Here is a 14,077-nt window from a genome sequence, read left to right as displayed (position 1 = left end):
TAATGAACGCGCTGTTTTCAAAAATCAAATATCCAAATTGCAATAATTAACACAAAAATAATTTTTAGAATTTTAAAATTTAGAACAATTTTGATCAGTTTTTTTGCCTATCGATAATTGGCTGGCTGCAACTCTGAATGCATGTATGACAAAGACAAAAAGTGACACATCGTTTGGCGGAGGTGTGGTTGAAAATATCTAAAATTTAGTGTTTATCAGTCGGAGAAACGGATTTAAGTTGGTGTTAGACGTGAGATATTAGTTGAATTGAGCCGGTTTGATAGAAACACAAGCACAATCATCAGTGACAATGACAGGCAGGCTACCGGCATGCGTAATCGATGTGGGCACCGGGTAAGTTTCGTCGCCGCCACCGCCTGCGGGGGTCTCCAATTGGGAAAAAAAATTAGGTCGACTGTCTGATTCCGATGTTTACGTTTGCAGCTACTCGAAGATGGGATTTGCTGGCAACAAGGAGCCGCAGTTCATCATACCCTCGGCCATAGCCATCAAGGAGTCGGCTCGCGTAGGCGACACCAATACGCGGCGTATCACAAAAGGCATAGAGGACCTGGACTTTTTCATTGGCGATGAAGCTTTCGATGCCACTGGTTACTCCATCAAGGTATGTCGCAGCACTGATAAGATTATCGGCAGCAATTCTTTCATTTTGATTATCGCCCCCTGCAGTACCCGGTGCGTCATGGTCTGGTGGAGGACTGGGACTTAATGGAGCGCTTCCTGGAGCAGTGCATATTCAAGTACTTGCGCGCAGAGCCCGAGGATCACTATTTCCTGCTGACTGAGCCGCCACTAAATACGCCCGAGAATCGGGAATATACGGCGGAAATAATGTTCGAAACATTCAATGTTCCTGGCCTGTATATCGCCGTGCAGGCCGTTCTGGCCCTGGCAGCCAGTTGGGCTTCCAGATCCGCCGAGGAGCGCACCCTCACCGGCATTGTGGTGGACAGTGGCGATGGAGTGACGCACGTGATACCCGTGGTAAATAGAGCGCCCCTCCATATCTTATCAGCAAATATTTCTGTTGGCACAGCCAAAAAAACATTTACACACCCATCGTAGTGCTTCTGGTACTAATCAAGGATGTCTTTCCCTTAGGCCGAGGGCTACGTGATTGGCTCTTGCATCAAGCACATTCCAATTGCTGGACGCAATATCACATCGTTTATCCAGAGTTTGCTGCGCGAGCGGGAGGTGGGCATACCGCCCGAACAGAGCCTCGAAACTGCCAAAGCGATCAAAGAGAAGCACTGCTACATCTGCCCCGACATTGCCAAAGAGTTTGCCAAGTACGACTCAGAGCCAAATAAATGGATACGCAACTATTCGGGCGTCAACACGGTCACCAAGTCCCCCTTCAACGTCGATGTGGGCTACGAACGTTTCCTGGGCCCGGAGATCTTCTTCCATCCCGAGTTCTCGAATCCCGACTTCACCATACCCCTCTCCGAGATTGTCGACAATGTCATACAGAATTGTCCCATCGATGTGAGGCGTCCGCTGTACAACAACATTGTCCTCAGCGGTGGCTCCACCATGTTCAAGGACTTTGGCAGGCGTCTGCAGCGAGACATTAAGCGATCGGTGGACACGCGCCTACGCATCAGCGAGAATTTGTCCGAGGGACGCATTAAGGTTAGTTATCGTCCCTCCCTTCCCTCTCTCTTTTTCACGAATGAGTCATGATCTGAGTCGGACTTTTGAATTCCACAGCCAAAACCAATTGATGTTCAAGTGATTACGCATCACATGCAGCGCTATGCAGTGTGGTTTGGCGGCAGCATGTTGGCCTCAACGGTGAGCTGGGAACATCACGTGGGAGTCCTTTACAGTCCTTGATGATAATGTTTATTGTGGTTTTATATTTACAGCCCGAGTTCTATCAGGTCTGTCACACAAAGGCCGCCTACGAGGAGTATGGTCCAAGCATTTGCCGTCACAATCCCGTCTTTGGCACCATGACATAATTTGATGTGATCCGATTCAGTCGGTATCCAATGCCTGTCCAATGCAGCAGCGGTTATTATTAATAATTTCAATTTTAAATTTGATTTTGTTTGCTCTGATTATGTATTCCACACGCTAAAGTATTAGCCACAGCCCCCCTTATGTGTTTAGCATTTAAATGTGTCTACCAATTGTGTAAATTTTCTAAGTTTTCGCTCTAATTTAAGCTTAAAACTCTCTCTCTTTAAACAACAACAACTCCGATGTCTGCCAGTTACGCGTTTGCTACTCTTTAAGGTGTATTGCATTACTTCTATCACACATACCCCCAGCCCCGCCCCCTGCTCTATTCACTTCACTCTTATATACGGAAACACCACTGTACTTGTCATAGTAATACTATTTTATAATTGCAATAACTGCGAAGCGAAAAAAAGGTTTACAGAAAAACAAAACTGAATCAGAAAACAAAACAAAAGCAAAAAAACAAAAAGAGATACGAATTATTGTGGAGAAATCTGTTTGTTATATTGATAAGGCGTAATTGAAATGGCATTAAATAAATCAATAAAACATTCTTTAAGCTCAAAACGGTGGCTCGCTCCTTTGATCCGGAAGCTTTTACTGGAAAATTTTTATTCAATGCATTGTTCGTTCATATATGTTCGTGTGTCTGTGTGTGTTTCGTTCAAATTGCTCTAATATATGTATGTATGTATATATATATATATATATATATATGTATATAAATTTTGTGACGGTGTCGCTTTAGCTGAGGGAATATAGCAAAAAGGTTCGGTGTTTGTTTCCAAGCCATAACTTTAAATAATTGACTAATCCACATAGTCGCTGGAGCCCTCCTCCTCGTCGTTGCTGCTGCTCGATTGGGCCGCTGCCGTTTCCGGGGAGCGCAGATGCTCCGCTACGCGAAAGTTTTGCAAAAAGTCACGCATGGCATCCATCATCAAAGTGAGCGACTGCTGCAGGCCAACTTCTGCAATCATTTCACAGTTTATACACTTTATAACTACATATTTAATTAAGTGATTAGCTGAGCAAACCTTCGGCTTCGCCGTTGGCTGGCCTGCCGGGCTCCACTGCGGCAGCTCCTGCTTCAGCTTCTGCTCCTGCCACCTGGGGCTGTTGTTGTTGTTGACCTGCCGCAATGTTATTCAGATTGAACGATGGCAAAAGGGATTGGAAAAACATCGATACAGAGTTGTTGGGGTTGTTTGTGGGACTGCTGCTGGATGAAGACTTTCTGCAAAGAATATTCAAATTAGAGGAGCCAAGATCAGCACCTATCAGCAGGCGGTCGTACCGTTGATAGCAATTGACACTGTCTGGTGGTGGCAGTGGATCGTAGGTCATAATCGCCTGCTTCTCCTTGGCCACAAAGACGGCCAGCGGAACCTTCTCCTTGTAGTCGGAGAGTATCACATGCCTTAGAATGGGTCGTGGCGGTGTGCCGCCATAGCGCACAGATCGTTTTTCTTTGTATTCATTAACGACGGGGTCTTTGCTGTCGATGCGATCGAGCACGACGTTGACATTGGACTCCAGCCAGGGCAGCACCTCGGTCGAACGCCAAACGACTCGGGCACGGCAGACATACAAGCACACAAGCTGGTGCAGGGCGGGCGATTGACTAGTGCATGTATGGGAGAGTGTGATTAGATAGCGATAATCGAAAGCCTCTTGAACTCACTTTCCCGACACGTCCGAGAAGAAATATGACGAGGCCAACACGCGCTTGTCCGTCTGCACAGACATCTCGTCGAGCAATGGCCTCAGCACAGCCGGGAACATGAGGAGTGCGTACTGCAGAGCCTCGTTGGAGCGTTCACAGGCGCCGTGCAGCGTGTACAGGGCCAGGGCGTAGGAGTAGGCCATGTTGGGGAGCTGAGACAGATTCCGCGTGGCATTGTACTCCTCGTAGAACTCCACCAGCCAACCAAACTGTTTGCTCCTTAGGGCATAGTAGTCGATGACCAGAATCATGGCCAGCGGATCTGTTTCTGGCTGGAGGCTCAGCAGCAGCTTGGAGATCTCAAACGCTGTGCGACTGCAGGCACGCTCTTCCAGATATTGGGCATGCTTGAAGAGCACAATGTAGAAGGAGCGGTTCTCCTGACGACGATAGTCTAGGCGGCAGTTGCCCGACGTCAGGCTGAAGTTGATGTGCAGCGAGGACTCCAGCAGGAGAAGGGCGCGCTCCAGCAGCTCGGCGGCCAGGGCAAAGTCCTCGGTCATCTTGCACACCTCGCTCAGCTGGACCAGCGAGTCTACGTGATACGGACAGCGCTTGATTAGCGTGATCAGGAACTCGGAATCGATGCGCTCCAGGGCAGAGAGGAACATGTGCTGCACTCCCTGGTAGTACTGGCTATGCTCGAACGCGAACCACTGCACTCCATCGTTGCTGCTGCTCTTCGTGGACTTTGACGAGCCGGGCAACTCGATTGTCGGCAGCAGTTGCATCGTGATGGTGTTCTTGGTCAGCGGTGGCCACGATTCCCTGGCCGACACCATGTAGGTGGACTTCAGAGTGGGCTTCTGGCGGCCCCGCTTGGTTCTGTCCGAAAAAAAAACCACCAAAATATATAATGCCGAAAGAAGCAATAGTCCCTAGTGGGCATCACTTACTCCACTTTGACCACCCGCTTGCCAAAGGTGCGTCGCATCTCGTTATGCGAGTTTAGGTGTCGCAACTCCACGCTAAGCAGCTTCTTCGATCCGCCGGCAGCTCCAGCGGAAGCAGCTGCCTGCTGCTTCATCGATTGCCTGGGCACTGCATCGTACACTTTGCCCAGCAATGGATCCTTCTCAAAGTACTTATCCTGCCGCTCGTTGTCCTCGCTGCTGATGTGATTGCCGCTGGACTTGACCTTCTTCTTGCGCTTCTTTTTCTTCTTTTTGGCAGCGGCACTGGGCAATGCAGCCGACGGATGTTCCGTTTCGTTGTCATCCTCCTTGAACTCGCTCTCCGAGAGACTCAGTCCGGGCTGATTTAACTGGAATGGCATGGAATGACACGACCCCCCATGAAACGTTGAGGTGGCACTCGTGTGTCATTGCTACGTACCAGATCAAATGGATTTAAATGCGATTTGCGATCTCTGACAGTATTGTTGTCCTCCAGCTCGTCATTGTCACTCAATTCCTCGCCCTCTTCGTCATCGGGCGGCGGCGGCAGCTTGTCAGCGCCCTGCAACTTCTTCAGCATACGCGCGGACATTGTTGTTGACGAGCACCTCGATATTTACAATTATGTATATTCAATTTGACTATTTCTCGTATAAAATACGTGTGTGTAGCGATACACAGCAGCGACGGCGGCAGCGCTGCCTTGCTCGATTTTGAAATTCGGCTTACGATTACTAGCTAAACGGAACCCTCCACACCGATCATATAATTTTCCACACCAAATGAATTAATTTCCTACAAAGTTTGCTAGTTTTAAGTACTCAATGTATGCAAAGTATGTTCCCCTGGTTTTTAAGGTTCTTAACTTGACCGTTTTACATCACTGAATGGAACTATCGGCATAACTGTGCACTGATGTTTCGATACCCAGCTATCGAAATCTGATTCAAACGAATCTCGCTGTTAGGCCGCCACTGGAAGCCGCCATTTGTTGTTGCATGACGTACGGTTCTGCAAAATTTTTATTTTTTTTGATTATGGGGATTTCTTGAATTTTCTACAACAAAAAACTGAAACATCTAATGGAAAAAGCAATTATGTATTTGTAAATGCTTTTAACAGAACAGTCATTTAGAAGACTTGTTTAATAAGTTGCTGTACATAATTGCCATATTTGGTAGCAAGTAAGACGGCACCGATGCTGAGAACTGTGGCAATCAACAGTATATTGGAACGATTGTAAATACCGATTTTCTTGAATTTTTGCTTGTTCTTAGCAGCATTGCGTATGTCCTCCATTTCCTGGTCCAAATTAAGTCGCTCCTTCTCCAGATTAGCCACCTTTTCCTTCATCATTTTCAGTTCCTCCAGTTCGTGACCCTCCAGGGCGTCGTATGAGCGCTCCGACTCTTCAGAGAGCATTTCAACCTCAGCCACTTGAGCCACTACTCCACCAGCAACATGACGGATGGTCTCGTCCAATTCGTTAATGGTGTCGTTAATCTCCGTCTGAGGATGCAACAAATCGCAGCGGACCTTGCCCTCCCACATGTTGGCCGGGTCCAGCATCTTGAAGAAATCCTGCAAGTCTCCAATATCGTCAGTAGCTTCGGCAGCCACAATTAGAAACTTGTGACGTTTATCAGAAGGTGACCGTCGGCTGCATGCCGGCTGCATGAAAATTTCGATGTTGATCGACGAATTAGCCATAAGTATCCCAATATTCGGACGGACGAAGAACAGGCGCGGCGAGGTTGTCTTCATCTTGTACGCCATATCTTTACCCACGAGATTGCGAAGAACCAGATTGCGCTTAATGGGCTTGTCGAATGGCCCCTCGAAAATTAGAGCATCAGCTGGCTCGTAGCTGATTATATCCTCAATATTCTTTGCCATTTCAATTTTGTAACTTTTTTCAGTTCGATTTACGGAATTTGTTCTGTTCTGTTCAAAATACGATGTGCTCGAGACAGGTTTGTGAGACCAAATGACGAGATTAAAATGGAAATGGCGACGCAGGAAAAACCACAGAAAAGCACAGCCTACTTGTGTACGGTTTACAGCACTGAAGCCAAGCTCAGTAGAGTTGCCACGCCTGCTGAAGGATTCAAATGTTGTTTCGTTTGAAATTTTAGTTTTATTTTTCATCGATTCGTTTTATTTATATACAGTTTTGTCTTGCTAAAATTCGTTGAGTGTGTGCTACCAGAATATCATGCGGCCAGCATTTGGGGAAGTGGCCTTGGCGAGAATAATTCCCGACAGCTCCTCGTCCTCCAGTTCGTTGCTGTTTCACGCATTGCGGGGTGGGGAGTAAGGTAAGGAGAGTCGCATTAGTTTAACAGTTAACATAGACTTATCATACACATAGCTACTGTTATTGGTGTTTCTTGATCTTTTGTTTATTTTTTTCATAATAAATAACAATATGAATGTTGGTTGTTGGTTGCCACAGCTGATGCTGTGGGAGGTCATCATCGATCACCTCAGGAGATGGACGTGTGCTGATCGAAGTCGATTCGCAGGTTGTGGGTGGTGTGTGTGAGTGTGTTTGTGTGCGTGTGTGTGTGTGGGCGGGCGGGAGTACAGTCACAGGGATAACAACAGTTACAACGAATTGCAGCAGTGGCCAATGTTTCTCTCATGGTCTGCAAAACAGAATCCAGATAGAGAGAAAGAGAGTGGAAGAAAATAAAGAAATAGAGAGAAAATATACAAATGGAGAAAGAATTAAATAAAAGCTAATCGAAATTCCGTTAGCAGCACAAAACAAAAAACAAAAAACGAAACACAAAACGAAACGCAAAACGAAAAGGGGAATGTAAAACATGCGGATGAAAGAGTATGGGCTGATAAAGCACAGGGACAGGGGGGCAGGTGGAAATAATACACATTTCATTTTATTAATTCACATTTTTTATTCTTTTTTGTAGTTGTTGTTCTTTTCTTGTGTTTTCTTTCTTTTTTGTTGTTGTTTGTTTTAAATTAAATCGTTTCGAGGCACTTAGTAAGCCAATTTTTAGGCGCTATTTAAATATTAAATATATAGGTATATATATATATGTGGATGTGTATGTATGTATATATTGCAAAATCAATTGAAATATGCTAAAAATTAAGTATTGTACAGCATTTGTTGTTGTTTTGTAAAATTTGGATTAAATAAATTTCGTTTATCGTTTAAATATCACTTAAATAGGTTCGTTTCAAGCCACTTAATTTGATTTTCTTTTTTTTTTGATTTTTTTTTTTTTTGCGGACGGTTACAAGATCAAATACAAAATACGAAAGAAATGTACAAATTTTAAAAATATATATCAACTATAAATAGAACATTACATACATATTATGTATAGGGTGTGTGTTTCTGTTGAATTTTTGTTTCTTGTTTTGTTTGTTTATAAATTAGGGTTCGTGGCTATGCAGTCGTTAATTTTGTGTTTTGTGGTTTCTTTTCTCATAAATTAGTTTATCAATTGCAGCTTAAATTCGCTTACTCATTTGTCACAAAAAAAAAAAACAATTAGTTAATTTATCAAAAATCAACAACTAATCACATGGCAAATAGACTTTCTAGAGAGAGAGAGATAGAGAGAGAAACAGATGGTGGGTGGAGGAGGGGCGTTCGGTTTTGCTTTCGGCAACGCAGGCGAGTTTTAGTGAATGGCTTAGCTTAACGAGTATAAACAACGAGTGGCGAGCGATAACTTGCTAGCGAGAGTACCATCACCAGAGAGAGAGAGAGGAGAGACAGAGAAGTACAGCGAGAGGGGCCAGGGGTGGTGGGTTAGATATGATTATGTGAGTATGAGTATGGAAAATGCATGAGATTCGGTTTTAGATGGCACAAATGCAACGAGTAGCGAGTAACAGGCACTTAGTGAGCGAAGTACTAAACTAGATGAGTGGAAGTAGCGAGTGACGCGTCAAGACAGCTTCGCTTTGCTCAACGTTTTGGCTTTGCTTGGCTTACGGTTTGGCTTACTTTTTGATCAGCGAGCGAACCTTCTTCATCGTGCGATTGAAGATGGTCTTGTTGTTGCTGGCACTGTTATTGGAGCCCAGCGATGAGTTCGATGTCTTGTTGCTGTTCAGGCTCCCGCCGCGATGCACATGCGCCGCCGCCCGCTGCTGGTTCCCATGCGGCTGTTGCTGCGACTTTGGCGATTTCCCATCCTCACGCTCGCTCTCCGTCGAGCTGACGCCCTCGGGACTCTGGCGACTGTAATGCGAGTGCGTGGGTCGCTCTGGCGTGGGGGATTTCGAGGAAGAGCTCTGATCGCGTCGCTGGGGCTGCGGTGTCAGTGGCATGGCCAGATTCTGCATGCTCTGCGTCTCGTCGTTGGGCTCGATGCTCGGCGGCAGCAGCTCGGCCAGGGTCTGCTTCGACAGTATGTGATCCAGGCTCCGCGACTTGCGATGCTGCTGCACATTCGGGGGCGGTGCCAGGCGCTTCTCTCGCCTCGTCACATGGTCGCAGGTGTCCGTGTCCGTAGGCTCCTCGTCCTCCTCCGGCTGCAGGGTGCACGTGGAGCTGGCATTCGTCAGCGCTGTGCTACCGGCCGTCACCATTGCCGCCGCTGCCGCGATCCTCTGCTCGGGCGTGGCCAGACTGCTCTGGCTGGCGGATGCCTGGTCCAGCAGCCCATCCACGCTGTGCGACCGATAGCCACTGCCCATTCCAGCCGCACTGTGCCCCAGACCAGCGGCCGAGCTGCGTCGCGGTGGCAAATACGCCAGCGGCATCATGTTCTGCATGGAGGCCGAACCGGCTCCGGATTTGTGGAGCAATGCCGCCTGCTGGGTGCGATACGGTGGCAGAATGTTGGAGCGTTTTCCGTGCCTGGCATAGCCGCTCAGCTGCGAGGTGCTGCCCCGTTGGCGGGCCGGTGAGGGGGATTGCCGGTATCTATTTGCCTGGTGATTAGCTGCGAGTTTCGAGCGAGTTTTTAGCGAGTTTCGAGAGTGGTGTTGGTTTTGTTTTGCAATCAGAATTAAAGTATTATTATCATTATTAGGTGGTAGAGAGAAAAAAGAGAGAGAGTGTAATGTATGGGTGTTTGTGTGTGTGTGTGTGTGTGTCAGTGGGTGAGAGAGAGATTGTGGGTGGGTAGGGTGGGGAGATTGAGAGTAGTGTGCTCAAAGGCTTGAACTTTGACCGTAACTTGAGGAGAATCTCCGCTTAACCTTAAGACATATTCGAGGGAGGTCGAGAGGCTCTGTTTTTAGTTTGTTTGTTTTTCTTTTTTTACTTTTATGGGGTCGGTCTCTACGCCGGACTCTGGCTCCGGTTGGGAGTTGAATTAGCATTTGCATTTGCATTTGAACTTGCATTTGAACTGGAGTTGGAGTTGTTGGGAGTAGTACTACTACTACTACTACTACTCGTTGTTGGCCCACCTTGTCCGCTGCCATTGGCCGCCATCAGGCCATCCACCACACTGCCCGCTGTGCCGCCAACACCACCGCCGCCGCCGACGCCTCCTCCACCGCTGGATGATGCTCCTCCTCCCACTCCTCCGCTCTGGTAGTCGGAATCGTTGCTGTGCATTCGTCGGTATGACACCGCTTCGGGCGTCCCAGGCACCATGGCCGCAATGCGATCGATATTCTTTTCGCCGCGCAAAAATCTGCCGCATCAGAATCAGAAGAATGGGAATTATTTGAGTTTCGATAGAAAGAATTGATAGATTTTTGAGGAAGATCCCAGATCCCCAGCCAGTTCCCAGCCAGATGCCAAAATGCATTCTATGCGCCTATGTCTCTAAATGCGTCGCTTAATATACCTTTCGAGCTTGTCGATGCACGCGTCCTGGTAGTCATGTATCCAGCTGACGCCATTGAAGTGCGCCACACTGCGCATATCCTCTGGCAGCCTCTCCACCTCCGGCCAATCAAAGTGCTGATCCATAATGGGTATAATGTTGCAATTGGAGTTCAAAGCAGCCACAATTTCCTATATAAAAAAACAGCAGGGGACAGATAGGGGACATCCATTCATGGGTAAAACTTTGCTTAAACCTTTGATTGCGATTAAGGCGGCACTTACGCGATGCACCCAATCCTTGCAGTCCTCGTCGGCAATGCAGCGATGCAGGGCATCGGGCGTTAATACTAAAACAAAGTTCTTTGCCTGCCGAATACTGTTCAGGAGTCCATTGTCGAACTTGCCCGCCTCCAAACGTTCCACATCGATGAACACTGAGAAGCCACGCAGCTGAAGATGGACCTGCAAACACACACAAAAGTTTACATAATGCTCCTTCCCATTGCCTGTCGATCCTTCGATTAGTTTACCTTCAGTAAGCTGGCCAACTGTGAGCCATTGGAACGTCTGTAGCTGACAAACACATCCAGCGTCTTGGCCATGTTCTCCTCAGAGGAGCTGGGCAGCGAGTTCTCCAGATTCTTGACGGCATTCAGGATGCGCAGTCGATGGATGGAGTTGTGGATGCCACACTCTGTCATCAGCATGTCCTCGTTGACGTGCGGCAGGGCGCACTTGTCGATGCCGGCATTCAGCATGGCGTATGTGTAGGTGCAGTAGTCGGTGCCGATCTCCGAGAGAAACTGATGCATTTTGGCCGTGTCCTTGGATGAGTAGTCGGCCATGCGTTTGAGATTTTGCAGTTCGCGCTCGAAGCGCCGCAGCAGGATGCCATTGCCGATGCCAATGTCGTCGCGCAGATTGTCCTGGTTGAGCTTCAGCAGCAGATCGCCGTCCACCTGGGACTCCTCGAACCGGTCGATGTAGCCATTGAACCCGATCTGCTTCACCCACTCCTGCACATCCTCGACGGACCACAGGGGCACCTGCTGCGACAGCTTGTGCGGCACAGTCTCCCCGATCAGGCGCAGCGCCTGGGCGGCAAACTTCGAGGCGATGGCATTCGGACAGCTGGCCACCGTCTTCAGTGCTTCGATGGCATTGATCTCGCGAAAGATGTCGGTGTTGCCCTGCTCCCGCTTGATGCCCGCCTCCATGCAGAAGTGGAAGGCGGCCAGGTTGCGGGCCTCCTCGCGGTTCGAGCTGAGAACGGGCACCAGACGCTTCAGCCAGTGCTTGCTCTGGCCGTGCGCATGCGCCAGGTTCGAGCGGGCAAAGGCCGAAGGGTCGTGGGTCGTCACAAAGGGTTCCACCAGATCGAGGCAACCAGACTTCAGCACCTCCGCCTCGATCTCCTTGTTGGCCACCAGCACGGCAATGGCCAGACACGCGTAGTACTTGATGTTGTCATCGTTGTGGAAGGCCAGCGGGAACAGCCACATGGGCACCTTGCGCAGGATCATCTCCTCCTGGTTCTCGGCCCCGCCATACAGCGACAGATTGGCCAAGGCGCTGGCACAGTGTCGCAGCGTCTCCACGTCGCTGGTGCGGCATTCGAAGAGCACGGCATCGAGGCCACCCAGCCGGATCACGTCCGAACAGGTGCCCTCCGAGTGCTTGAACAGATGCTCCAGGATGCCAGTGCCGACGCGCGAGTGCTCCATGTTGGATTTCTTGGTGCAGACGCAGGCCACATTCACGACCTTGTCCAGGCCGTTGTCCACCACATGCTTGCGGTTCTCGGTGGTGAGGCACTGCTCCAGTAGCTGGGCTGAGGAGAACTGCAGCGTGAGGTCTTTGTGGACGCAGTTCTTCATGAGCAGATCGAGGCCGCCGCTCTGGCGCAGCGAGTTGCACAGGGAGTAGCCCAGCTCGTGTCCATGGGTGGGCACAGCCCAGGCCCTGCGTATCACCTCGTTGATCTTCTCCAAGTACTCGGTCTTCTCCTTGCCAACATTCATCGCCTGGCCGTTGCCGTTGCTGCTGCTGCTGCCCCCGCTCCCGCTTCCACTTCCGCTCTCATCATCCTGCAGCGAGCTGACGAACGAGGTGAGCACATTCGAATACTTGTTGATGGTCTGTTCGATCTCCTGCTGGCCACTGCCCGCCGTCAGGGACTTGAGGTCGTCCAGCTTGAGGTCCGTGAGCTTCACCATTTGGCCATTCATTGCGGACATCTGGGAGGAGGAGGTGATCATGCTGCTGCCCGTGCTGGAGACGCCCTTGTGAGTCATCGAGTAGTTGGCCTGCGAGGCCGAGGACACGTGCTTCTCCTGGCTAATGATCCCGTTGGAGGTCATCGTCTGCGATTGCTGTGACTGCGAGATCGCCTTCTTGTCCGCGGAGAAGGTGTCGCTCTGCACCTTAATACTGGCGGCGGCCACATTGTTGCTCGCCTGTTGTGTGATGTCGCCGGTGCGCAGCGAGATAGCCTCCTAAATGGGATATAAAATTAGAGTATAACAGTTAGTAGTACACAATAGGATAAGGGTTGAGTTTTGGTTGAGAATATTAGGTACATATATAACATGCTGCAAATAGTCAGGATGCCAGGATTTTGAACATACAAGGGAAATGTTGGCCATTGTTTATGGCGCGTATAACACTTTATAGGACAGTCTTTTAGCAAAACAGACATATGCAAGAACTTGGTCACTTTTGCAGATCAAATGAGTGTGTATAACAGTATTGAAAGTGTTATACAAACTGTTATACATTTTCATATATGTATGTATGCTTTAAATGGTTAGGGGACTCGAATAAAAAATAAAATTGCTTTTGTTATACAAAACTAAATTTTTTTTACACCAAATCTAAATTTTCCCTTTCGGTTTTTCCCCGTCTAGCACAACATAACCCCTGTTATACTGTTATACCTTGCTCTGCTCTACCTCTATGGGTATTTCGCGCACATTTTTCGTGTGATTGCTGTTGTTGTTGTTGTTGTTGCTGTGGTTTGTGGCTGTTGTTGTTGTTGTTGTGGCTGCTGCGGGATTGTTGGTGTTGGTGTGGTTGGGCGTTGGTGGTGGCAATTGTTGTGGCGGTGGTGTCGGTGACAGTTGCCGATTGGCAATTGGCTGTAAGGGCGGATTAGAACTTTTACGTACTCTGGTGTGAGAGCTAGAGCTCGAACTAGAGGACGACGACGAGGAGGTGGCCGAACAGGCGGATGCTGAACCCGCAGAGGACGAGGCGGCTGCAGACGATGCTCTGGCAGCGGACGCAGTGGACATGGTAGCGGCCGCTGTCGTCACACCCACCACCTGTATGGGCTGCGGGGGCGGTGAGAGCGGAGAGGTGAGGCCAAAGCGATTGGGTGGCGTGGCCACAGGTGGCGGCGATAGTGGCATCTCCACTATAGGACTGGGCGAACGTCCGGGCGTAAAGTCCGACTGTCCGCTCGAACGGAAGATGCCCTTGCGGACGGGCCAAGGCGCCTGATTGTTGGACATGCCTGCCGCCGACCCCAGAATACAACCAGGAAGGTGGTGCGCCGAGTATTTCAATGTCAAAGTCAATTCGTCGAATCGGTAGTTGCAGATTCTTTTCCGATGTTTGCTCAACTATATATAATCGAACACTGAACACTGAATGTTTCTCTTTCGTTTTCCGTGTGTACTTTTCTGCTCTTGC

General features: G+C 48.9%; 4 protein-coding genes across 11 annotated transcripts in view; 1 reads left to right on the top strand and 3 right to left on the bottom strand.

Moving 5' to 3' along the window:
• The first annotated feature begins 135 nt into the window (after positions 1-135).
• Positions 136-2,562, top strand: LOC111081436 (actin-related protein 3). Its single transcript, XM_022377502.2, has 6 exons — positions 136-354; positions 445-625; positions 691-1,005; positions 1,123-1,659; positions 1,738-1,821; positions 1,896-2,562. The coding sequence occupies exons 1-6, from the start codon at positions 311-313 to the stop codon at positions 1,989-1,991; spliced, it is 1,257 nt and encodes a 418-aa protein (XP_022233194.2). The 5' UTR covers positions 136-310; the 3' UTR covers positions 1,992-2,562.
• On the bottom strand, positions 2,550-5,492 carry LOC111081435 (transcription factor 25). The gene is made up of 6 exons (XM_022377501.2): positions 5,057-5,492; positions 4,618-4,985; positions 3,680-4,546; positions 3,293-3,619; positions 3,033-3,232; positions 2,550-2,965 (listed from the first exon to the last, which is right to left on the bottom strand). The coding sequence occupies exons 1-6, from the start codon at positions 5,207-5,209 to the stop codon at positions 2,805-2,807; spliced, it is 2,076 nt and encodes a 691-aa protein (XP_022233193.2). The 5' UTR covers positions 5,210-5,492; the 3' UTR covers positions 2,550-2,804.
• A 205-nt stretch (positions 5,493-5,697) lies between these two features.
• Positions 5,698-6,513, bottom strand: LOC111081437 (vesicle-associated membrane protein-associated protein B/C). The gene has a single exon (XM_022377503.2). It carries the CDS (start codon positions 6,511-6,513, stop codon positions 5,749-5,751), a length of 765 nt encoding a protein of 254 aa, XP_022233195.2. The 3' UTR covers positions 5,698-5,748.
• A 23-nt stretch (positions 6,514-6,536) lies between these two features.
• LOC111081408 (NAD(+) hydrolase sarm1) overlaps positions 6,537-14,077 on the bottom strand; it is a 38,560-nt gene continuing 31,019 nt past the window's right edge. For 5 of the 8 annotated variants that reach the window (XM_041596429.1, XM_041596431.1, XM_041596433.1 and 2 more), the window contains 6 exons: positions 10,915-12,879; positions 10,667-10,846; positions 10,404-10,573; positions 10,018-10,247; positions 8,603-9,545; positions 6,537-6,904 (listed from right to left, as the gene is read on the bottom strand). In XM_041596429.1, the coding sequence (XP_041452363.1) occupies positions 6,820-6,904; positions 8,603-9,545; positions 10,018-10,247; positions 10,404-10,573; positions 10,667-10,846; positions 10,915-12,879 (3,573 nt within the window). In that variant the 3' untranslated portion in view covers positions 6,537-6,819. Of the gene's footprint in view, positions 6,905-6,945; positions 7,266-8,602; positions 10,248-10,403; positions 10,574-10,666; positions 10,847-10,914; positions 12,880-13,320; positions 13,925-14,077 lie in introns of those variants that run through there. The other 3 variants (XM_041596441.1, XM_041596430.1, XM_022377467.2) reach the window with 3 other exon arrangements.

This window comes from Drosophila obscura, unplaced genomic scaffold (assembly GCF_018151105.1).
Source record: "Drosophila obscura isolate BZ-5 IFL unplaced genomic scaffold, ASM1815110v1 contig_1, whole genome shotgun sequence".
NCBI classification, from domain to species: Eukaryota; Metazoa; Arthropoda; class Insecta; order Diptera; family Drosophilidae; genus Drosophila; species Drosophila obscura.
The sequence above is the reverse complement of the archived record's forward strand: the minus strand, read 5'-3'. Positions and strand labels throughout refer to the sequence as shown.

What these genes read in the sequence shown, in the direction of transcription:
- LOC111081436 (XM_022377502.2), top strand. Translation starts at nt 311, where the DNA reads ATGACAGGCAGGCTACCGGCATGCGTAATCGATGTGGGCACCGG. An exon ending in TGTCCGAGGGACGCATTAAG is followed by an intron (nt 1,660 to 1,737) that starts GTTAGTTATCGT and finishes TGAATTCCACAG; the next exon opens with CCAAAACCAATTGATGTTCA. An exon ending in GCAGCATGTTGGCCTCAACG is followed by an intron (nt 1,822 to 1,895) that starts GTGAGCTGGGAA and finishes TTATATTTACAG; the next exon opens with CCCGAGTTCTATCAGGTCTG.
- LOC111081435 (XM_022377501.2), bottom strand. Translation starts at nt 5,209, where the DNA reads ATGTCCGCGCGTATGCTGAAGAAGTTGCAGGGCGCTGACAAGCTGCCG. An exon ending in ATTTAAATCCATTTGATCTG is followed by an intron (nt 4,986 to 5,056) that starts GTACGTAGCAAT and finishes ATGCCATTCCAG; the next exon opens with TTAAATCAGCCCGGACTGAG. An exon ending in AAGCGGGTGGTCAAAGTGGA is followed by an intron (nt 4,547 to 4,617) that starts GTAAGTGATGCC and finishes TTTTTCGGACAG; the next exon opens with AACCAAGCGGGGCCGCCAGA.
- LOC111081437 (XM_022377503.2), bottom strand. Translation starts at nt 6,513, where the DNA reads ATGGCAAAGAATATTGAGGATATAATCAGCTACGAGCCAGCTGATGCT.